The 25,730-nt window shown below is 36.2% G+C and overlaps 1 protein-coding gene across 1 annotated transcript; it reads left to right on the plus strand.

The window, feature by feature from the left end:
• The first annotated feature begins 641 nt into the window (after nt 1-641).
• Nucleotides 642-18,525, plus strand: DDX3X_1 (ATP-dependent RNA helicase ddx3x). The gene is made up of 9 exons (XM_012937838.3): nt 642-722; nt 2,367-2,644; nt 2,682-3,081; nt 3,117-3,364; nt 3,411-3,555; nt 3,739-3,883; nt 10,313-10,530; nt 11,575-11,828; nt 14,933-18,525. The coding sequence occupies exons 1-9, from the start codon at nt 702-704 to the stop codon at nt 16,053-16,055; spliced, it is 2,832 nt and encodes a 943-aa protein (XP_012793292.3). The 5' UTR covers nt 642-701; the 3' UTR covers nt 16,056-18,525.
• Nucleotides 18,526-25,730: the final 7,205 nt, after the last annotated feature.

Consider the following 25,730-nt stretch of genomic DNA (forward strand, 5'->3'; position numbering starts at 1 on the left):
GGGAATAAAAGGACTTATTCATGACTTAAAAACAACTGCATATTGTACTGGAGTAGCTGCCGAAGGTTGTCGAGAGATTCGGTCACGTCGCCAAGCGTTCAAGTGCTTCGATGAAAACATACTTCGGATTTAAAGAGGTCCGCCAACCTACTATCGTAGTTACTGGAGACTGATTTATTATATGATAACGGGCCGTGACCCGTCAACTTCTTTTATCAGTCAAGAGGTAACCAAGTATTATTATACCTTGCACTGAAAAATGGGCTTGGTACTATTATCATCCGTCGTATAAGAAGAAATCATCAGGAAGCTCAAAGACCACGATCTCGTTCACGTCCAAAGTTTCGCTTCAGGGACCGACATCAGTTACCGACGTCAGTACCATTGGTTGGCGAGTTGTAAGAGAAGCTGGGTCTTCTCAGTGCTACAACTCTTAGGGATTAATGAAGGTCACCATTTTTAATATTAATACCACTGTCTACCGAAGGAAACCGAGAGTTTAAGTACGACTGTTATCAATTATCCTGAAGATCCAAACTTGAAACAGGTTGATTAGCCCCAAATTTTTTTCTAGCATACAAGAATTAAGCATATGGAAATAAATTGATTCACATAGGCTGATTGGCACATTGAGGTGCGTGGGATATCCAAAATGGTACCAACCACTTCTCTGTAGCCCTTTTTGTGGGCTTCGTTGTATGATGGAAAGCCTAGAGAGCAATGTAAGTTGCTTGCCAAAATATGTTTCTAGATTTGGTATCCAAATCGTTCATTTTTATCATCGAGGACTTCCAATTTTCTAGGTAGATGTTACCGGAAATGAAGTGAAAGCGACGCGTTAGTTTCATAAATGTTTTTATGAAATCATGCTTATTTTAAAGGCCAGTTTCATTCAGAGCTCAACACTTGGCTCTCAACTAATATCTGGCTGAGTTTAGCACTTGGTGCATATAAGTTGGAGGGACACAGCACAAAAATTTCTTGGTGTTGGTGTTTAGAAATAGTCTTTAAATATAGTACTTCTTCAGTTCATAGTCATCGTCTGTGTGAATAATTTAGTTGAATAAAAGTAAGAGGGTATAAAAGATCAATAAAAGAAGCAGTAGGTAAAAAGTCCTTATATACCCTAGTTAGTGGTTGGAATCGTTACTTCGACCACTACGTTTTAAGAGTTTACTTATAATTGAATTGCTTAGAAGTCATCTTATTTTGTCTAAACTTGGTAATTTCATCTGAATTCGTAAACGCTGATCAAAGATGATTAAAAAGACCCTTGCTGAGTTGGGCTTAAGTTCCTAAAGTAGTATTCGGGTAACCACCTGCTTTTCTGAAATACTGGTGGTTTTAGTCTCATCTAGGTTGGAAACCAGATGTTTAAATTATCTATGTGAAGTTACTGTTGAATAAATAGGGAACGCTAGCTCTGCAAGTATCAGATCCCCATTGTTTTTCCTGTGGTGCAAAAGCATGATTTCTTTCTTGCGAAGTAAATTCGATACCTCTCCATTTTGATATTTTAAGCATTTATCTGGTACCACGTACCCCCACTACATGAATGTCTTGTCCGTCTTGTGAGACATTCTCATATAATATGACCACTGAGGAAATAGTTGCAGATATCTAGTTGCAACAAGTATTAGTAGACGGGCTTAAAATCCCGCTTTATTGTGTAGGTTTGTGGGAATTGTGCATATTGAGTTGTAGTGTGTTGACATGTCATTTCGGGAGTAAATTGAGTTGAGTGCTGTTCATAAATTTACTACCAAAATGTGGTGTTCATTTAGATTGAACTGATGTGCTATTGTACATGATTTCCAACATGAAAGCTCTCAGACTTACATGCACGGTAGACAAGTATTGTGTGGTTGAATGAATGCCCTGCTTACTCTTTGTTACTACATTTTATCGGAATACCCTGCTAACCTTAGTGCTTACGTCCCCATATTTATTGCATTGTCACATACTAAGTTGCATGCTTAGGAGTTTAGATCCCTTAGTATTTCTACTAAGATCATGTCGATGGAATGAACTCAATTCACCCACGTGACCACTGGTTTTTCAACTATAACCCTCACTTTGTACCACTCAATATTGTAATCGCAATTGGCTAAGTCTCCATGCCTCTTTCAGTCTATCGTTTTCCATGGTTTTGGTATACTATCACCGGGATACACCCATAAGTATATGGTATATGAGGATTTTGCATTGAACTTATGGTGGTAGGCAAAAGTAAAGCTACCGAAGTATTTTTATATGAGTTCACTAGAATTCCTTGACTGGTGTTTGTGTCTACTTGTTTAACTTTTTAATGTGTGGGGAGAATGATAATGAGCGTTATAACACTTTCGTTTCTCTTTTCTTTATAGTTTGGCTATCTGAGCTTAAGAGATGCGTCCCAACCACTGTCTGATCCATCATGCTTTTACTCAAACGAGCAAGTTTTTAAGGCTTATGGGAGTCTCCCAGCCAATAGTCATAGGCGAAATGCTACTCGAATATCTCGCTATGGGAATGGAGAAAGTGTCACACAACAGTCTAGTGGTTATCCTGTATTCAATCAGTGGAATCCTATTCACAGATTTGACAACATTGGTCTTTTCGGCCCCCCACCCCTAATCTTTGAAAGTGGAACAACAAATCATGGGTAACCTCAATTAACTATTGATATGTGTCTCTAATAGCGTTGTTCAGAATTCAGTCAACAAACAGTATAATGACAAACAAATGTGGTCTAAATCTTTGAAGAAGAGTGAATATGAATTGTTTGACCAACCCAAACGTGGTTTAAACTTTCAGCTGTATGATAGCATACCGGTTACTCAATCTGGACCTAACTGGACTCCTGTAGAACCTATAAAATCATTCAATGATGTTGAACTTCACCAAATAATCAAGGAAAATGTGACCAGGGCTCAATATATACACCCTACACCAGTGCAAAAGTATGCTTTGCCAATTATCGCTGCAAAACGTGATTTGATGGCATGTGCTCAAACAGGTTCTGGAAAAACGGCAGCTTTTTTGCTCCCAATACTCAATATGCTGTTTGAAGATAACCACTGTGAAAATTCAGATGCATCGGTAAATATCAGTGTTCATGTTTAGTTATTTTATAGGCACTCAATTGTACCGCATGTCCTGTAGCCTTGATCCTTGCGCCGACAAGGGAGTTATCTTCTCAAATTTATGATGAAGCCCGAAAATTTTCGTACCGTTCCAACATTAAGCCGTGCGTAGTCTATGGTGGGGCCTCCATTCTTGCCCAAATACGGGAATTATCCCACGGTTGTAACCTTCTTGTTGCAACCCCTGGGCGTCTTGTCGATATGGTGAGCAGGGGTAAAGTGAGTCTGGAACAAATCAGGTATGTTCGACTTCAGTTACCATTATTCCCCTTGTATTATCTTTAGATTTTTTGTCTTGGATGAAGCTGATCGAATGCTTGATATGGGCTTTGAACCACAGATTCGTCGAATAGTCGAACAACATGGAATGCCACCAGCTGGGAAAAGACAGACTTTGATGTTTTCTGCAACATTTCCAAAAGAAATTCAGGTATAATTTCCTACTGGCTTTTTTGCAATGGTTTCCAATAGAACACTTGATCTTTAGTTAAATTATGTAATAACTTTGTTTCCATTATAAACGAAATATGTTTTTCACGCTGCAGAAAGTCTAATAAAAGACGTTGGCTTGTAAATTAGTGCACCAGTTAATAAGTTCCTACTCATTTTTCAGACACTTGCGAGGGATTTTCTGCACTCTTACATATTTCTGGCTGTTGGACGTGTCGGTAGTACCAATGAGAACATTATTCAAGAAGTTTTGAACGTAGCTGATAAAGATAAACCTGATATGTTGGTTCGACTACTTCAAGGAAAAGGTATATTTAATACTTCTTCATCTCGGTTTAATGATCTTATTGTTATTATTAAAAGTTTGATCAATTATTTATTCTGCTGAACTAAAATGAATATATCCTTTGATACTTCACTGTCATAGCCATCATTGAACTTCCTCGTTGACTGGTTCTAATGATAAACTTACGAAGATCATTGAATTGAAGTGTAAAAGCTAAGCAGATAGTTATATTTATGAAACTCTCAATTCCTACCCTTTAAGTAAAGATCTTAGTACAAACACACTTGCTTCGGTCTGGGCACCCGGGCAGTATCACAGCCCACGCACAATTATCATGAACTATCTATATTTATGGAAAATACTATTCTTGCTTCGATTAACAATCAAATGATTCACATTATTACTATTATTATTATTATTATTATTATTATTATTATTATTATTATTATTATTATTATTATTTACTACGTCATTTATTCACCCTCTGTTATTCCCACTCTGTGTATACTTGTTTTTCGACTTATACAGCAGCTCGCCTATGGTGGAAGTTCGGCTCTATCTAAGCGTTCTCGAGTCACTGCCTGGTTGGAAATTGTATGCTACCACCAAGTACGAGTACTGAAGCAGTTTTTCTGAAACCACGTGCACCATTCAAACTGGGTGCCTTCAACGTTCGCACAATTATGCAGGTTGGACAACAGATAGGGCTGGCTATGTCTTTGGAAAGTCTTAATATCGATGTTTTTGTCTATCCGAGATCCGTATTCAAGACTCTAGTGAAGTACTACAAGTTCGCTCTCCATCTGTCGCTTCAAAAAGCTTGTTTTACGTGCGTTTATCCGGAGACCCCGTGGCATCTTCGTCTGGTCTTGCTGGCGTTGGTGTCGCACTAAGCGTTAGAGCTGAGGCAGCACTAATAGATTGGATCCCCACTGACAATCGGTTATGTGCTGTTAGATTAGAAAGTTCCATCAAAGTGTGAAGAAATCGGTATGAGGAACGATATATTTTCGTTATCTGCGCCTATGCCCCGACAGATTGTAGCCCGGATGCAATCAAGGATGAATTCTATCACTAGTTATCTGTTCTCCAGAAAGTGCGTTCGACAGATATTGTAGTACTAGCCGGAGACTTGAATGCTCAGGTCGGGCGTCTAGGCACAGAAGAGAGTCGTTTAGGTGGCCGATGGGGACTTGTTGGTCGCAGGACAGATGACGGGGACCGTCTACTGCAACTGTGCACAGACCACAACCTGTTTCTGGCTAGCACTAACTTTCAGCACAGTCATCGCCGATGTGCCACCTGGCGTCCTCCCTCTGCATCTCAAGCCTGGACTCAGATTGATCACATCAAGATCAGCTACCGCTGGCGTGGTTGTGTACAAGACTGCTGCTCCTTTTGGAGTACCTATTTGGACTCTGATCATGCCTTGGTCTGTGCCAATCTTACCTTACTTTTCAGTGGTCAACGAAGTGACCACCACCAAAGGATTGATGTTAGCAAGCTGGTTGCAACTTCTGTTGTTAGTAAGTATCGAACCGAGCTAGCTTCTAGGCTAGTTACCATCCCACCGAAAAGTATAGATGAGCATTGGTCGCAATTGCATAACGCCATGAAAATGGAGAGTAAAGTCAGTTGTGGGTTCGCGAAACGTCCCGCTTACAAGCACTGGGTTTCTTCAGGCTCCTTACAACTCATTGAAGCCTGCCGGTCTACTCCGGGTGACCGTGAGTTTGACTACAAACGAAGGCTGTTACGTAATGAAACCGGGCAAAGCTTGCGTAAGGACCTAGAAGACTGGTGGTCGGAGCGTGCTAATGAGCTGGAAGTAGCAGCTGCATCTGGTAACTACCGGAAGCTCTTCCAACTTATCTGAGCGACTGGCAGCAAAAAGGCCGGTGTGAGCGAAACAATCTACGAGGATGACGGGATGCCAATCACTAACATCCATGGACGTCTTGGGCGATGGGTGGAATTCTTCGAAGGACGGCTCAACTGGCCTGCTGCTCCGGCAACGTCGGTCGGACTGTCCTGCCCTCCATGGTCGGTGATGACTGATTCACCAATTGAGGCGGAAGTCCGCAAGGAACTCCAACTCTCGAAGCGCTACAAATCACCGGGCCCAGATGACTTACCCCCGGTCCTTTTTAAAGATGGTGGTGACTTTCTGACTAAGGAACTGACGACGTTGTTCACAAAAGTCTGGGAACTAGAGAGTGTACCAACGTCATGGAATGAGTCGATAGTTGTTCCTATCTTTAAAAAGGGTTCACGTCGTTCCTGTAACAACTGTCGAGGGATAAGTCTACTTACGATTGTGTCCAAGCTACTGGCTTCTGTCGTACTTCATAGGTTGTTCAAAACCCGAGAAAGATTGACTCACGAGGAGCAGGTTGGTTTTCGTTTCAGTTGAGGATGTATTGATCATATCTTCACCCTCCGCCAAATGTTAGAACACCGTCATACTTATCAAAGACCAACAATCGTAGTGTTTCTTGACATTAAGGCTGCCTTCGATTCATTGGATAGGACTGTTCTCTGGAATTGTCTATTGAAGAAGGGTGTGCCTGAGAAGTTTGTTAACATCCTAAAAGCCTTATATACAAACACCTCAGGCAGAGTGAGGGCATACAACCACCTCTCTCCATTGTTCCATTCGAGCAGTGGGGTTAGGCAGGGTTGCCCAATCTCACCATTCCTCTTCAACTTTGCCATCGATGACATTCTGGAAACAGCTCTGATGGATGTAAGTAATGGTGGTGTGGATCTGTTGCCTGGAGAAAGACTTCTCAACCTTGAGTATGCGGACGATATTGTCTTACTGTGCGATAATGCCCAAGGCATGCAATCCGCACTTAATCAGTTGGCAATCAGTGTCCGTACGTATGGTATGTGCTTTGCACCTTCGAAGTGCAAAGTACTTCTACAAGACTGGCAGGATTCTAATCCTATACTCACCCAGGATGGTGAGCAGATAGAAGTAGTCGAGAAGTTCGTGTATCTGGGTAGCTGCATAAGTGCTGGTGGTGGCGTGAGTGATGAGATCAATTCAAGTATAATGAAGGTCAGAGCGGCTTATGTCAATCTGAGCCACCTTTGGCGCCTTCGTGATGTTAGTCTGGCTGTATAAGGTCAGATCTACAACGCGTCGGTGAGAGCAGTTTTGCTCTATGCTTGTGAAACCTGGCCTCTCCGAGTTGAGGACGCTAGACGACTCTCTATGTTCGATCATCGCTGTCTCCGAAGGATTGCTGACATCCAGTGGCAACACCATGTTAGTAACGCAGAGGTTCGGCATCGTGTGTTCGGGTACAGAGACGATAATGCAATTGGTGTCACCATTTTGAAACATCGACTTCGGTGGCTTGGACATGTTCTAGGAGTGTCGTCCCAGAGAATTCCACGTCGTGCGTCATTTGCCGACGCCGGGACTGGTTGGAAAAAGCGGAGAGGTGGTCAGTGCATGACATGGTGTCGTGGTATCAAAGAAAGCTGTAAAGGGCTGGCTTCTGTTGGTCCTTCACGACTCACTGGTTGGGGTCCTAGAGATAATGCAACACAGTGGCTAGAGACGTTATCAGATATTGCTGAGAATAGAAGCCAGTGGCGATCCTTCTGTAACCTTTTACTTTCTTTATAAAAAGTGTTTGCTTCTTCCTTAACTGAGAGATTTCTGATTGTACCTTTTCGTTTCCCCCATTATTATTATTGTGCTACCTTACCTTATTCTGTTCGTTATTGTTCTTTTTTTACGCTTCTCACCTTTTTTCCTTCTCCTCTTCAAATTCCCATTGTTTTGGGTGGCGCATATATATTCGGTGCCCTCTTGTACCGATGTTTATGTGTTCCAATAAATAAATAAAACAAATAAATAAATAAATAAATAAATATTAACTTGATCCTGTAATTGATATACTAGTAATATCTTTTTCGAGGTGAGTGATAAATAACAACGTATGGGTTTGACGATAATCTGTCAGGTTATCTTTGTTAAAGTAGGTTATATGTGGTTTTGTATATGCTTTGATCAAGAGCTAATTATCGATTCGGTTTTAACAATTTACTTCATATTGTACTCTTTTGGTTTTGCTAATACCGATGTGAGCTCTTGATCTCTTGCTAGATTATTCTTTAAATTGGATTCCGTTATAATCCATTCGTGTTGTATCATTATGTTTCATAGTTATTAGCATCATACCGCACTCAGTTGGTCAGTCTATCGAGTGAAGCATCGTGAAAAAAAAACCCATAGTTACTGCAATAATTTAATGGGGAGAAATAGTTTGTTGTAGGATTAATCAATAGACCGTTCGCCTTCGTACTTAACAATGTTCACAATCAATAAGTATCTCAATTCATCATCTACCTGTATGCTGTTTACATTTTCGATGAATCGTCATCACTCACTAACAACAGCATAATGGATGTGATCACGTTAAAAAACAACCAGCATATTCCAATACTATCTTTATGTTATTCTTTGACCAAATTAATACTTGAAAAACAATAAAGTTAGTTGCAATGTAGGTAACTACTTGCTGGAACTTATGGAACAAAAACTGGTAGTTGGCATACTAACTTGTATCTCTAACAGCAAGATACTCAGTGAGAACTCTTGGACTGATTTACAACGACGGAAATATTACGATATCCCACAGAACACATAGCTCTAGTTTCACTAACTTCCTAACGTCTCTAATTATGTCATCATTTTGTATGTCACAAGGTGTGGTACCTGGGCAGTGTCACAGTCCACACACAAATCAAGTGACGTGTGGCGCATACGTATTTGGTACCCCTTTGTACCAATATTTATGTATTCAAGTAAATAAATAGGCGTTGTATTTTGGTGCATGTGGCCGGGATAAGAGTTTGGTTTGGGCACCCGGGCAGTATCACAGCCCTCACACATATCGAATGAGATTTGTGTGGCGCATATATATTTGGTGCCTCCTTGTACCAATATCTATGTGTTAAAACAACAACAGCAAGAGTACCCCGTGGGAAGTTGTGATGGATGATACGTCTGCAGAAGTACGATTTCAGTATCAGGCGTGTTCCGGGAAACAAAAATGTAGTGGTGGGATACTTGTCAAGTCCAGGCGTAGAAGCTGAACTTCCACTGACAGCATACGCAGTATATAGTCTAGAGGGACACCTGCCCCCAATTGCCCTGGTGCAGTCGAAATTGGAGAAAGTTAGCTCTCCCTCTCAAAATGCTCCCACATGGCCACGCGTATACAGCTACTACCAGGGAAGTCCTACTCATTGCCTTCTCATGGCAGTGGTATTGTTTACGAGATTAAGAGGACCAGAAGCGAATATTCGGCGCTTTAACCGGGTTGGTGGATATGGAGGATCTACCTAGGGGAGTGCACATGGGCTCCAGGATCTTGAGGAAACAAATGGCGCATAAACCTATTGGTCGGTTACCATGGGAATGCATCTCCTAACATTGCTTCACTGCATTGTGGATTAGACCTTTAGGTCAAAGGCTCCGGGTATGACCTAAGAAACCACCTGCTTCGGTTTGGGCGTTTGGGTAGTATCTCAGCCCTCACACAAATCAAGTGGTTTGTGTGGCGCATATATATTTGGTACCCTCTTGTACTAATGTTTGTGTTTAAACAGGTAAATGAGTAAAAGGGAGACCCACTAGAACTTGTCCGGCAACAGTATGCTGACCCTAACCTTCGAGAGTTAATCAGAGCGATAGAGGAAGGAGCAGACGTCGACAAACGGGTGATGGAAAAGGAAGTGAAAATGTTGATGCGGCAGAAGGAAAGATAGGGTGGACGCATATGAACCTTGATTTGGCGGGATGACCACGAAAATTGGATGACAGTGATCCCGAAGGACTTTCGGCATAAGATTATACATGAATGTCACCAGATAGCGCATACAGGTGACGCAAAGACGACGGATTTACTACGACAGAGTGAATATTGGCCAGGCATGAGAGACGATGTGACCCAATATGTGTTAAGTCGCGAACAGCGACAAAGAAGCGGTATGGCGATCGGAACGACTGCGAGAACAGCCTACCAAAAGGGGGGGGCGCGGTGAATGCTACTTATATTAACAGATATAAGTAGTATGTGACACCGATCAGAAGTGGAAGGCCTGTCAAAAGAAGGTCGAACTGAAGAAAACGGAAAGGAATTGAAAAGTGGAAAAATCATGAAGAATCTAAAGGACAACTGATGGAAGATTTGCAGATGAAGTATTTAATGTATTGTTTTCACATTTTACTAGAGGACTCTGTAATTTTGTTTTAGATAGTAGATCGGTTGTCCCCACTTGGGTTCCCGTTCACTACAGTATTTTTAGGATAGGTAAAACAAAAATGCCTCCATTGGTTGATGTTTTTCTTCAGTTTACATTGTATACCACGTTTTGAGGCTTTATTTTAAAAATAAATTGCATAACCAACTTGTAAATGTTAATTTAGATCCGGATGGCTTGGCTTTGGTATTTGTTGAAACTAAACGTGGAGCTGATGTTTTGGCTAAATTTTTATGCCAGTTAAATTTTCCAGTCACATCAATTCATGGTGATCGCCCTCAGACCGAACGAGAACATGCACTTCAATCTTTTAGATCTGGTCGTACTCCCATTCTTATTGCTACGGCAGTTGCTGCTCGAGGTTTAGATATACCGAATGTTAAGGTTAGTTTCTATTTCAATATATTTTACTATCATGTAGAAAACAAGTAAATACTTCAAGTTTTCATTCTGCTTAAAAACATGAAATAATAAAAAAACTACCTTTAGACGATGAGTTTATTGGATAGTTATTTGTTAACTAGTATTCAGTGTTATGTGGAATGTTGTGCGACATTGTACAGTTTATATTAGTTGACGATTACTTGACAATCATACCCTATCAAAAAGGGTATTGGATGTTGTTACCGGTATGCTTCTGAAATGTTATTATTAAAACATCAGTTTTTACTATAGTGATTACTATTATGATACTCACTACGTGTTTCATATTAACTTCTGCTTAAAGTTCGTTAATAATTTCTGTACATCTTTTGTCTGGCAGCTACCAATAACATATACTGTTCGATATAGTCAATAACTTCGCTTAGGTGTAGATGTCTCTCAATGATACACTATTTCTTTATGTCTATGTTAAATGGTTTAGTAATCTTGTAAAGCTTCAGTGTATTTGATAAACATCACTCTTATAACTTTTCATGGACAACAATTTTCAACTTTCCATAGTGTATAACATCTAGATAGTAGAACACAAATAGAAATATTATAAAAAAAGGATGTTATAAGTGGTGTTGGTAACAAATCAAAATGGAGTTATAAAGTATTCAAGACTCAGAAGAAATTACATCCATATACCATTGTAATTGTTGTTTGTCCATTTCACTTGGAGTCTCCAATCATACTTTGAAAGTCAATATTTAATCTTGTAACTCTTAATTATTATAATACTACCAGTGCTGTTGTTTTTTATATTCTCTGCTAAAGTTGATCTATTCCAAATTCGATTCTGTTCCATCAGCACAATACATTCTTACAAGATGAATGTAGAACTACTGATCTGTCAGGTTAAAAGTAAACTAATCAACGTTTAAAATTATAATCAGTAATCTATTTAATTGTAATTAGTCAGTTACGAAGCGGAAACTACTTTCTGGTTTGATTATTGTATCATGTTAATCATATTCCTTTGCGTTTGTTCTTTTTCAACAGCATGTGATTAATTTTGATCTACCGTCAGATATTGAGGAGTATGTTCATCGCATTGGTCGTACAGGTAGAATGGGCCAACCAGGCTCTGCGACGTCATTCTTTTCTGAGAAAAATCAGAATGTGGTAAGAGATTTGGTTGAATTGCTTCGTGAGTCTAAACAAGCTGTACCACCGTGGCTAGAAGCACGTGTTGCTTATCCATCAGGATCAGCGAGTCGTCGCAATAAAAACATAAATAATAACGTTAGTAAAAAGTAAGGTTTTCTACATCGTATTCATATAAATTATTCAAAGTATTGAAATGTTTCCTTTACAGTTAACATACATTGTTTATAAATTCAATAACTATTTAATTTATATTTTCCTGAGCTTGTAGGCTCTTCCCCCATTCTCTTTTGTCAAGAAGTAATATCTTAACTTTGAGCATATTTTACATGTGATTAAGAAGTAATATGAAGTAATATTTAATGTTTTTAAGTATAGATATTTCTAGTTCATTCTTATTTGGTGTAGTTTGTTAACAGTCATCCCACCTGTGTTCGTTTTGATTTGAACACATTTCCATTTCGGTAAATTATCCGTTTCTGTTTGTGAAGCAATAGTTCAGTAGTTAAGGCATCCAACTTTCAGTCACTAAGCCACATGTTCGAACCCCACTTTGCTGTAGTTTAAGAAACTGTGTACTATCACTATCTCCTACACTTACAGATTAGTAAATAAACTTAATAATCCAATTATTTCTGTTCGTCTGAGAAGTGTGCTGGCTTGAGTTGATACACTAATGCATGGTATTCTATGTAGCTGTGTCTATTCATCGTTTGAAAAGGAGGCTGCTTGATACCACTAAAAGTCATAATTCCATAACGATTCTTTTCAAGATTAGCTTTCAAAATAACTTGAATGAATGCGATGTGAATTTCTCACAGAACAGTAAATACAAGATTACTTTCGTTCTTCATCTGGGTTTATTAGAAATTAATTGATTTTTCATAGATTTGTATTAACGACGTAATCATTTTCTAAAGATAAAAAGTGGTTTATCATATCGATTGTGTAATTTTATTCCCCTGTTATATGCAATATTAGACAACTATATTGTGGTTGTGCTGGTGTAGGAAACTTCCTTCTTTTATTGATCCATATTTTTGCTTTCCATTTATTTCATTTTGTTGTGTCAGTTTTTTCAAACTCACTACATGTATAAATTAGAATTAATGTAAACCCTATACCTCCCTCATGTCACCTGTACACAAACTGTTTATGACGTTTACCAACAGTTATCCCCTTATCATCTTACTTTTCTGCTTTACTTAATGTAATTAAGAAAAGTTGTCCCAACTATTCAACTCCCGAATCCGTACCTTTTCTAATAGATTATTACTCATCATAAGAACACGTAAAACTTGTTTATAGATTATTCTTAAATCTTTGATTAGAGTAAAAAGCTATTTTTGTGGTTAATAATGGTTGTTATATATTTGGAATTTTATCTAGTAATTTCATATGAGAAGGTTAACACCTCGTATCTAAACTTCACCCCATTACACAAGCAGGTGGCTATCAGGACTCAGTAGCTAAGTGGATAACGCGATGGCGTTTGAAGCGAACAGTACTGAATTGGAGTCCCGGGGTGAACATCAATTCCGGGCTGCAGGTACGTCTAGCTGACGAGTCCCAAATAAGACGAAACGTCCGTCCTGGATTCCACTGCTAGCCACTATTTTATATTTATTTTATTTGAACACATAGATATTGGTACAAGGAGGCACCAAATACATATGCGCCACACAAATCTCATTTGATTTATGCGAGGGCTGTGATACTGCCCGGGTGCCCGAACTGAAGCAGGTGGTTTCACTAGGGGGCCACATCCGAAGCCTCCGACCTGAAAGTCTGAACCACAAGGTAGTGGCGCATCGTAAGGAGATGCAGTCCCATGGTAACCGGTGACCAACGATTGGTTCATACGCCATTTGTTCACTCAGGATGCTGGAGCCCATGTGCACCATTGGTTTGGAATCAGGGTTTTCCAACTCCCCTAGGTAAACTCTCCATATCCACCAACCCGGTTAAAGCTCCGGACATTGGCTTCCCATTTTCTTAATTTCGTAATCAACACTCCCGCCACTTAAAGTCAGTGAGTAGGACTTCCCTGGCAGAAGCTATATACGCGTGGTCATGTGAGAGCATTTCGAGAGGGTGAGTGAACTCTCCTCACTCGCGGCCGTACCAGGGCATTTGGGGGCAAGTCACTATCTATCTTTGCTTAAAAATCTTGTGACTTAAGGCTATATCGAGGCAATCCGCGCAGGATGCACATATGCTAACACGAAACTGATCAATTGCAGTCATAAATAACAATGGAAAGATACAAGTAAAACAACACCAAGTGAATTTAACCAAACTATTGTTTTTGACTAGTTTTGTTAAGAATGTCCGGGTAATATTCCACGTACACACTAAATTAAACATATATAAATTACTGCTAGTTTGTTGTCAGTTTCAAGATATTTGTTAAAGGTCTCGAAAATCGTTTTATTGCATAAACTGTCATCTCTTTATACATTTTATCATCAAATTTCTATATTCTCTTGCCGATAAAGTGATATTTAGGTGCTTGTTTTTTACTTCATGAAAGATTTCATTCAATATAGTTTAATCCTCGACTATCAATTCCAAGGATAAATTAGGGTGATTTATTAGAGAGCCTGCTGATTTTGTTATACGTCAAGTGTGACAGTCTTTTCAGTTTTAGTGGTTGTTATTTGGACTAATAAAACCGGGTACTTTGGCTAAAATTTGATTTCTGATAAGTGTATGGTCTTTTAAAATCAGTTAGAGTACACAAGTGTATTGTACATAGTTGTAGCGTTGTAATCTAAACACTTGAATTTCAATTAGTAATTTTTCGATCGCTTTTCTACTTCACTCCCGGTTTTAATAGATCGTTAATAGTTCTAACTCATATAAGACTAGTATGTTTATGGTTATCAAGTTGAAATACCATTTTCTTGAGAATAGTGTTGTCCAACGCTGCCTCTACCTTATGTATTCATGTAGTAAGTAAAGATAGTTATTATGATGTTTTGACGCTTAACTCTGTGGATCCATACGTCGTGTGTGTGTCTGTGAGTGATCAGTTTTCATTTATTTAGGCTGACGGAGTTTCTAGTGTCTCCTGCTATACATTTTTATGTTAACGGTTGTGCTTACTTTAGAGGATGAGTTATCATTCAACATTGGTTATACTCTAAAATTTCTTTTGAATTGACTTTATAAGTGTAGATAATTTTAATATTAAAGTATGTACTCTTGTAATCACATTTATTTACTTGATATTCATAATCCTATATTTTAGGAATCGGGTTAATTATTGTTCATTTGACTATCGACAGTATGGTAATCGAAGTATTAGCTATGTCGGTGGGTCCTTGCCAATGAATAACAATACCAATAACAATAGTAATTTACCGAATGGTGGACTTGGACTACTTGGAAACTGTTCATTGTCATTCCCTATTGCTAGTAATCCTAGACATCTGCAAAATAATACTTACAATCCATTATTTCAGCCTGGTCAAAATCAACAGTCTAATAAAGTTTTCTGTAAAAATAATTCTAATTATGTCAATCGAGTAAATACGTTTACAGGAACACATGAACATCAAAATAATTCTTTATCAGCATCTGTTTCTTTATTTCATCATCAGCCTAGACTTCAACATCCACAACCAGCAACACTTATGCCTGGAACCAATCCAAATGCTGCAGTTCATCAGTTTTTAGCGGCAGCTGTTGCAGCTGGAATTCATCCTCTACCATCTAATGGTACAAATATTAATGATGGAAATTTAACAACTATGAGTAATGGAGGTTTTCGAAATCCACATGTTCATCCAACAAATGGTGCACCATTTGCTACACCTACCTATCAGGCTTTCCATCCAGCTGCTGTTTTTCCTTCATCGAATCAAGTTCCATCACAATCTGTTTCTTCTAATGGTCGAGATGGCTCTGGAACTGTAGTATTTCCACCTGCTGGTCTTTATCATACAGGTAATTTGAATGGAACTAATACACTAAACTCAACAAGTTCAGCCAATCATCAAACTTTACAACAGGCTCATCCAACTACAGCACTTATTCAGACTGGTTATCCTGTTCAGTATTACCCTCAAAATCAACAACATTTTTGTCCTGTATCCAATGGAATTCAGCGTCATTCACCTCAACAACAACACCAACAACAAGCTGTAGTCGCAGCTGCAATGGCTGTTGCAGCCGCAATGAATAATGGTATTCAACCGAATAATGAGAACTGTAATGCATATATATCTCAGCATTCTCAAATCGAATGCAATATTCCACTTGATCCTGTCACAGCATCTAGTCCATCTGCACAAATATCTAAAGGTGGATCTGTTATTCAACCGGTGTTTAGAAATGATGGTGACTGGTGGACATCGGCCACACCAACATAATTAATATTATGAAGTTAGGCACCATTTGATTTAAACAATGTCATAGTGATTTTGTTTACAATTATTTATGCATTCACATGTTTTGAAGTGCTTACTTTAATTAGACATTTGACTTTTGTATTAATGTTTCACATTGAATGGGTCTACAGTATACATGCATGCTCGCCTACAAATAAATTCATTGTTAATTGAGTACAATTTGTCTTTATAAGTTTATATAAATCTTACTTAGTTGTTTAGCCAGTCATTCTTACGTAACCAATTTTCTCCCTTATTCTAATTACTGTCATCAGTAATATATGACTTCAGTTGTTTACTATTTTATCATTATTTCCTCATTGTGTCTCCCTACTAGGTACTAGTTGTTTTTTATTATTATATGTGTTATGTTGTCTTTTGTCCTACTATTTTGAATTGTATGCATGTGTGTTTGTTCATGTGAATTCCTTGTTTATGGGTACATCCACATTCTCTATTCCAACATTCATTAGCTAATTTAACGAAAAAACACTTCACAAGTGCTCCTGGATATATATGCATATATATCAACGTTGGAGAAAAGTCGGTCAACTAATTCCCTGTGTGTCTATATTTTCTTATTACTCCTTTTTCCTGTTTTCTCTTTTTATACTACTGATTCTCGTGCTACTATTATCTTTAATACCATATTCATATTCACTTTTTCCCTTTTGTATTTTTCTCATTTTAAGAGCTCTTTTTTGTTGAGAATGCGCCTCCTCACTGTTTTCAAGCTACCATTGTTATTATTATTAATGATAATTATGCTGTACACAATTACGAATCACCATTCTAAATGTATGAATTTTTGTACAGTTGCGATACTATCATTAGTTTGTTTTTTTCTTTTCATTATTTGAAGTAGAATTTACATTCATTTAACAACTACATACAATTTGTATGCACACTGACACATGCACTAAATACATAGGATTTTCACGGAATATTATGCATAATGTAGTATTAAGATTGTACCATATGTGACTTGTGTTGTCCATCTATCTATCATATTATTTGTTTGTTGTTTTCATCTGTCATTCAATTTGTCATCTTTCTCATTTCATTCGCTTAGGATAATCGTCATCTTGTTTTACTTCTACCATTATATTTCTTTTCATTTTTGGTTAGTTCATGTTTCATCCAAAATTATGCTATTTTCTTTTATATGTCAATGATTATATTCTTTCCTAGTTCGTGTAAAAATCAAGTATATACTGTCCATGTGCTTTCCTCTGCTGTGTCTGTGTGTATACATGTGTTTCAACAGATGATTATATTTCTATTTTGTCGTTACATCGTATAAAGTCATCAAAGTGTTTATACATTTATATTGGATAAGGTCTTCATCAGTGTGGTGTTGACATATATACTACCACTACTACTCTTAAATTCCAATGAATTTTAATCGCAACTCAGGGCCATTGTGTTTAGAATAGAAAAGTAAGTTACGTGAACTTGTATTTAAAAGCTGAAAAGAGTAAACAAGGGCGGAGGATATTCGTTTGTGAAATTATTCTCTTTTTTTTACAAAGACATTCTCTTCAAACGCTTTTGATTACCCTTCGTCTTACACTTCTCTCCTTAATCTAGACATTTTTTCTATTCTGTTCTTGTCTGTTACACAGGTGGTTTTACATTTTCTATTTGAGAAATCTTTCCCATTGTTATAAAAGACGCCTTGTTCTTCATGATTGAATTAATTGTGGTGATATTCTTATACTGGTTACCTTCGTTGATACAGCACTACTTATTGTCAATGGGCAAATGTAAATTAGCTAACATTTTTTTTGAAACTTGTTTTGTTAATCTCTCCTCTTCAGTTTATATTAATACTACATCATTACACTGTCTTTTCTTTTCCATTGTTTGCTTTTGCCACATTAGTAACAATAATGCTAATAAGTATGAAAACAACAATTATCAAGGTTAAAACAATAATCTATATAGATTAGTAATGTTAATCTTGTTAATTAAAGGAACCAAAATGTCATGGTTGAATTTTGTTGATATATTTCCTTACATTTACTTCATATGGTTATTGGAGTCATTATAAATGGATTAATCATAGCGTATAGATTGCTGTGGTATTACGCTTCTCACCGACGTTTAATATAAGAAGTTGAGTGAGTGTCTAGCTTTTATTGATAAAGTTTTCTACATCATACATGCTTATGACAGGAGTAGCGTTTCACCAATGAAATTCCTACGTTTTATAAATTTTGTATGGTTGCGTTTTAGCTTTATTGACTCGAATTCCATTCATAATTTTACAAAGCTATGAGTAATCAAGCCAGAAAACTAAATTACATAGCTTGACATTCCTTTAACGTCTAATTGGAATCCTGAAAGCTAACTGAATAAGACGTGGAATATTTCAAGTAATCCAATATTCTTTTACACAGTATTACAGCTTTATTCTCATACGGTCGGTCCACATTACGTTGACTTAGCGATGTATTTTTTGGTGGGTGGCTTCTGCTCTACTTCTTATCGTACGAATCAAGATGCTTTCACCAAGTGATAAAAGGATCTTAATTATGCTCATCCTCGAAATAACTTTCAGGTTAGCGGTACTTTGATGCTTCGAGTGATCTCATACCGTTGCGTTATTTTGGAAGTTTCATTTTACGGTTTATGCATTTTACTTCCTGTCAACATTTGGGATCCAATCCCGAATATATTTCATCAACTGGATATGATTGATAACTCATGGAGTAGGTTTAATTCATAATGGTAGCATCAATATTCATTGTCTAATAAATACTTTGGGTCAACTCAATTTAAGGAACTAGCGTTCATTATGATAACACCCCTTCTAGTATCAAAATAATCTATATTTTCAATTAAACTTACTTGGGGTTAGTCTAATGCATTAAATGTGACTAATCAAATCTTACTATTATTGACCTGTACTTTTTGAAATGGTGAATTAAACACACACGTTGAATGTATTACTAAATTCTGTAGCTAATACCATGCGGTTTACCAATCAAACACGAAATGCTTTTACAACCAACCGATCTTGTTCAAATGGCTAGCTTGTTATGCTTGAAGCTATTCTAGGTGTTAGTGGATTATGTGGAAGATTTGCTTACCAAATCAGACAAGAGTTTAACATATACTGAAAATAAATTAATAACTGGCATAATCAAGGTGGGAGACAATGTTGTTGAATAGGTGAAGTGATATGAGAGAAATAAATTCTGAACTTGAGAACTTTGACAAGCGGTAAGCAAGAAGCTAGTAGCAAATTATCGCGATAATGAGATTGATGATTATCTCAGCCAGCATAGTTTGTTTTGATCCATATGATCTAGCACATAATAGCTTGGTGCCCTGTGTGTAATGCATAAACTAGGATCCTATCTTTACTCACATTTTCGGATGGTTGGCTAGTTTTGCTTCGCTCGCGTAGTGAAGTTTTTCAATGGAATTTCGGAACCTTTGTTTGAACTAGTAAATAAAAGATTAAGTTTTGTTGACCCGATTTCATTGATGAGAAGTGTAGACGTGGCTGAATATTATAACCTTTGAAGATATAACATAATTCCTTGTCTTAATATTAACTCAGAGCGAAATATATGAGCAGGTAAGAGAATTTCAAAACAAAGCCTTGAATAATAATTATTAAAATGTATGAGAATAGGCACACATTCTGACTCATTTGTCAAAACAGAATAAACTAGAAGGGAGTTTATAATGTAAGGATAAATCGCATTTTCTTGACATTTTACTAAGCAGTACAAAAAGCACTAGTGCACATAACACGTACTTCTCTTTGACAATTCATTCATCCAGTGCAAAAGATATATTTTAACAAAAGCTAGTAAAATCTACTCGAATGATATCATATCTACTGGGTAAATGATCATCCTTAAAATATCGATTGGAATGACTCACGACAACAGATTCGCAAGCAACGGATTACGTTTACTTGACAGTAAATTGACTAGAGTAATTGTACATTTCTGTCTATTTCTGAAACTTAAGCTGAGTACAGCATTATACGTGGGATTTATCAGGGCTGTAAAAAATACTTTTACGAATCTAATATTTGTAATACTTTGCAGATTAATTCTGACAGTGGAAATAAAAAGATAAGCTACCATGAAACCCCCATACTAAAACTATAGTTTCGAGTTTACTAGTGACTTACTTCGAGATGATTTCCTGAAGTCCTAGTGGTAAGTCAAGCTGTGAACTTAAGACACATCGACAGTGAAACTAATAGCATTCGATAATGAAACTGCTGCATTGTGAATTGACTGAAATTGGAAGTGTGTATTGTTTGGTACTGACGCTGTAGTCTAGCAGATAAGCGCTGACTTTGAGGCCTAGATTTCCCGAGTTCTATCCTTAATGAATTCCTGGGTCAGGAGTACATATGAGCTTCGTAACAGGACGAGACTGTTGTTGTTGGTTCTTCCAAAACAGTGAAAGAAATGATGTTAGGTCGTTAGAAATAGTCATCAGGAAACCCTGGACCAAGATTTCGTGCCAGTTGACACTCACTAGCGAGGTGCATCTGCAATCTCATTCTCCATCTTAACAGTGGGAAATGAATATATCCCCGAGAAGTTGGAGCGTGCCCACAAAAAAATTAATTACCCACTTATTAACACTTATTTCTCTACCAAGCATTTCTAGAGCAAGGAAATCATTTAGTATTGGTAATGATGTGTTTTGTTATCCAACATTGATGAAGTACCACTTATTATACTTTTCATTTTATCGCATTACGTCTTATTACCATTAATTCTAATAAGATAATTACCGTTTGTCAAATATCACCGATTGACCTATTTGCTGTTGTTCAGCAATTACATTTAGTCGCATGTTATTAAATCGCTGTCTAGGATCTGTGAAGATTTTATCGTATTAATTCTCTTATGGGGAAATATGATAAAAGTTACTGCATTCCTACTACCAAATTTGTAAGAACATTGTCTGCAGCAGGATCATGGATCTGAACAAGATTGGTAACGAATGAAAATAGATATTTAAATGTTCATTGCAATTGGCCTTTTGACTGACGATGAACTAAAATATAAATAGATCTAGGAATGCGTTTAAAGCGAAACAGGATCAATGAAACATTGTGTTTAAAAAGCTTATTTAATAATATGGGAACATAATTATCTTAATATAAAGCTGTCGTATTAGCATTACTTGACAGTATTCCTGTTCACAACACACGTTCTCGAAAGTTTCTAAATTTAATTTCTGAATAACTTGTAACTATTCAATGATTTTATTATCGCATTTAACAGTTAATGAAATGTTTTGAGAATATATCACCCTGTATTATCTGTACACGTGAACTCAACAGCCAGGAATGAATATGCAATTGTCGCAGCCAAATCCCAATACAGTTTATGGGAGACGTTACTCCGCTAGATAATCAGCTTGGTAGTTTCACATTCACTTAACTCTTTCTGTAAACTAAATATATTGTTCTTTCTGACCACTGTATTTTTCCTTTAGGTTTATCTTATGAGCACGAAGATTAAAGGACTTATATGTTAGCCTCATGCATTTCTTTCATATTAGAACTTCTTCATAATCTTACGGAGTTATGATAGTCTTATGGTTAATTATGCTGTATTTGTAATTTTTCGCTTGGTCGTACATTAGACCAGAAACTTTGGAAGTACTCTCCATTCCTGTACACAGTTATTATATAAATATCCATTTGAGACTAAGTATTGTTCCGTTCACTAAAATTAGTATATTTATTTTGGAATTCATGTACGGGTAGATTTAAATTGATATATCACAATGACAAAGTACATAATTGAATAGTCTGTTTTGAATCCATAATGCTTTTATGAAGACAAGTATTGGTGCTGATATATCTAAACTGAATTAAATATAAATTCACTTGGTATTGTTTACTTGAATCTTCCCATTGATGATTAAAACTGCAATTGATTAGTCTCTTAATGGCATATGTGCATATTGTGCGTATTGCCTCGATATTGCATTAATTCAGTAGCTAATTGGATAAAGTGATAGCATTGGAAGTGAACGGTATTGAGTTCAAGTCCCAGAGTGAAAATCAACTCTGAGATACAGGTACATGCAGCTGGCAAGTCTCAAATAGGACAAAACGCCCGTTCTAGATTCTACTACTAGCCACTATCCGTCATTGCTTATAATGCTTTTGAATTAAATATAACTAGATTTAAACCTACAATCTAATAGTTAGAAATTGAGTACTTCAACAACTAAGTCAATTCACCATTGATTAGAGGTATAAGTTGACCTACATTATCTCTCTTCTCCTTAACAAATTTTAAATGCATATTTAGATTCATTATTGTTTCTCTTTTTTTAAAAATCACTCGAATATTTAAGAAAATAAATTAAATATATTTTCACTGGTTAAGATCATGAGTCAATTGAAGCTAGACCATCATGGAAAACGTGGAAGCCCTATTGTGGGGCTCCTCAGCGGTGTGCATCCACGACCTCGCCCCCTGAGCGATCCGAACCCTGGACCTACTGGTTTCGCGCACGAGCACTTAACCACTAGACCACTGAGACGGCATCCTACGGTGTCAATGTCTAACTTCAACTAATTCACAAAATTGAGCGACACATCCACCATTGTCTTCAGTGAGTTACTATCTCACAACAGACCTGGTTGAACTTCACTGGTCACTACTTCTCACTAGAACTCCATCATATATCTCTTGAAGCTAGTTACTAGTGAGCATATATTTTCTATGGTAGTCTAGCTTCAACTGACTCATGATCTTAACCATTGAAATTACTATAATATCCACAAAACCCCTTCTGAAAATAAAAAAATATGTCCTTCATTGATTTACATGATCAATTCATGAATGTTGTTTATACAAAATTTATATTATACAATTGAATTGAGAAAAAAAATATTCATCAATATCAAAGTTAATTTTACTTAAACTACTTATTAAACTACTTGTAATACATAACATCCAACTATATTTTTGAAAATTCTCATCACGAATATAATAATATAAACTGGCTGGTATTATGTCATTATTATTATTATTTATTAATTCAATATAATCATTATTATTGTTATTATTATTAGTAGTATGTAATAATTGAATTAAATTTTTTATTGATTTTTTAATGATTTTCTTTTTATTGATTTGATCTAATGTTTCATAACCTGGTGTAATTTGATATAATGGTATAATAATTTGTTTATTTATATTATTAATTAATTTATTATAATCCATTAATATTTGTAAAATAATATGAATTAATTGACAACGTATACCTTTTGGATCAATTGATTGACCAATCATAATTTGTAAATATTTTTGTAAATTTTTGATATCCTGAATACATGTTATACCATTCATTAATAAATTTAATAAATTTTCATTTATTATTATTTCATTATTATTATTATTATTATTATTACTACTATTATTATTACTATTATTACTATTGCTATTACTATTACTATTATTACTATTATTATTATTGTTATTATGTAATTGTAATTGTAATTGTTTTAAATAAATTAAGAAATCTGGTATTAATGAAATCATTTTTTCATTAGATTTTTGAATAAAATAAAAATCATTTTGAAATAATTGATTTTGAGCTAATTTTGCATATTGAATTAATTTAAGATTTTTCTCTAAGTGATAAAAACAAAAATACATATGTGTAGGTGGATAAAAAAAGAGGGGAGGATGGAGAAAGAGAGGGGGAGAGAAGTACATTTTTAAAATAGATATTTACAAAATAAATAATAAGTAAATATATTTGCTTATAATGATTGTGAATTAGGTAATATGCACAGTATGTACATATTCCAATAAGAGACTGATCAATTGTAAACCTAACATATCAATGAGAAGATTCAAGTAAAACAATACCAAATGAATTTAAATTTCACCCATATTGTACAAGCAAGTGACTATTAGGACTCAGAAGCTAAGTGGATAATGTGATGACGCTTTGAAGCGGATGGTTGTGGGTTCAAGTCCCAGAGTGAACATTAATTCTAGGATGAAGGTACATTCAGTTGATCAGTCCTAAATAAGACGAAACGCGCGTCTTAGATTCCACTACTAGTCACAATCCATCTATGTTTAAAATATTCATTTGTTTTATATAAAAATGTGATCTAATGAATTCATAGTTAACTTATTTGGATTTCGTCTTCTTTTTATAAAAAAAACTTATCACATATTCAAATCCTAATTCTATTCGTTTTAGGACTGTGGTCATCATTAGTGTCTTAAATGTTCAGTAGGTTTGCTATGCCCAATACTTTTATTTATTTGTCTATTCATTTAACAACTGAATATTGTAATGTAGGGTGTAATTTTGATTAAAGATTACATTTTAAGGCCGAAATGTTTACTAAATTTACATTTTTTTATTTGATATTTCGGGATGACTTCACCTTTTATGGAAACAACACTCTATTCTACAGGATTCAAACACTAGATAAATAGAACAATTATCAATAGTATTGGCTATGATATGTTGCTGATACTTTTAGCTGCATTTAAGTTTCAAGGTAGCTAGTTATTATTATATGAATCCCTACAAGCTATTTAACTCAAAGTTGATTACATTAACCTGTACTCGGTATTAATAATTTTTATTTAAACATTAACACCTTTGCACACCGGCTCAATGGTCTACAGGTTAAGCGTTCGTACGCGAGACTGATATGTCCTGGGTTCAAATCTCATGAGGCGCGATCGTGGACGTGCACTGCTAAGGAATCCCACAATGGGACGAAATGGCCGTCAAGTGTTTCCAGGTTTTCTATGATGGTCTAGCTTCAATTGACTCAGGATTTCAACTATTGAAATTACTAAAAATCTCCACAAAACCCCTCCTGATAATAAAACATAATTCCTAATCGATTAGTATATGGTCCCCAAATGGTACGGCCGATGGTAGGGAGAGTCAGCTCTTTTACTCGAAATACTCTTACATGGCCACGTGTATACAGCCACTGCCAGGGAAGGCCTTCTCATTGCCTTCTCGCTGCGGTGTTGTTTACAAAGCTGGGAGGTCAAAAACTGAATATCTGGCACTCTAACCAGGTTGGTGGATACGAAGGATCCTGGCACCCGAGCAGTATCACAGCCCACACACAAATCAAGTAACTTATGTTGCGCATATGTATTCGGTGCCCTTCTGTACCAATATTTGTGTGTTCAAATTAATAAACTAAATAAAGTGTATGATCAATAAATACTTATTCATACTGTTAACATTTAACCAGCCCATAATAATCTCTAGTCTAGAAATATTACAATTAATTTCCACTTTATTTCTTATAAGATAGTGATTAATAACTCCTTTGATGAACTTAAATCTACATATTTTCTCTAAAAAAAGTTGTCGAATGTGATTCGTGAACTAAGCATCGATTTGTACAACAGATTTCAGCTCGAATTTCCTGGTATCAGGGTATGTGATATTATTGAGTTACTCAAACAAATATACATGGTAAGAAGTTTAAAAGTCTTTAGGTGTTAAACTACTATTATATTTTCATTTCCTTTAACTGTTTATCATCCAGTGAATATTTTTGTTTTTACAATAAATAGTATCATTTCAGACATTGATTAAACTTCATTTTTAAAACTAAAAGGAAGTAATTACTTATTTATTAGTTTAATCCTT

Source organism: Schistosoma haematobium, chromosome 2, assembly GCF_000699445.3.
Source record: "Schistosoma haematobium chromosome 2, whole genome shotgun sequence".
In the NCBI taxonomy this organism is placed as follows: Eukaryota; Metazoa; Platyhelminthes; class Trematoda; order Strigeidida; family Schistosomatidae; genus Schistosoma; species Schistosoma haematobium.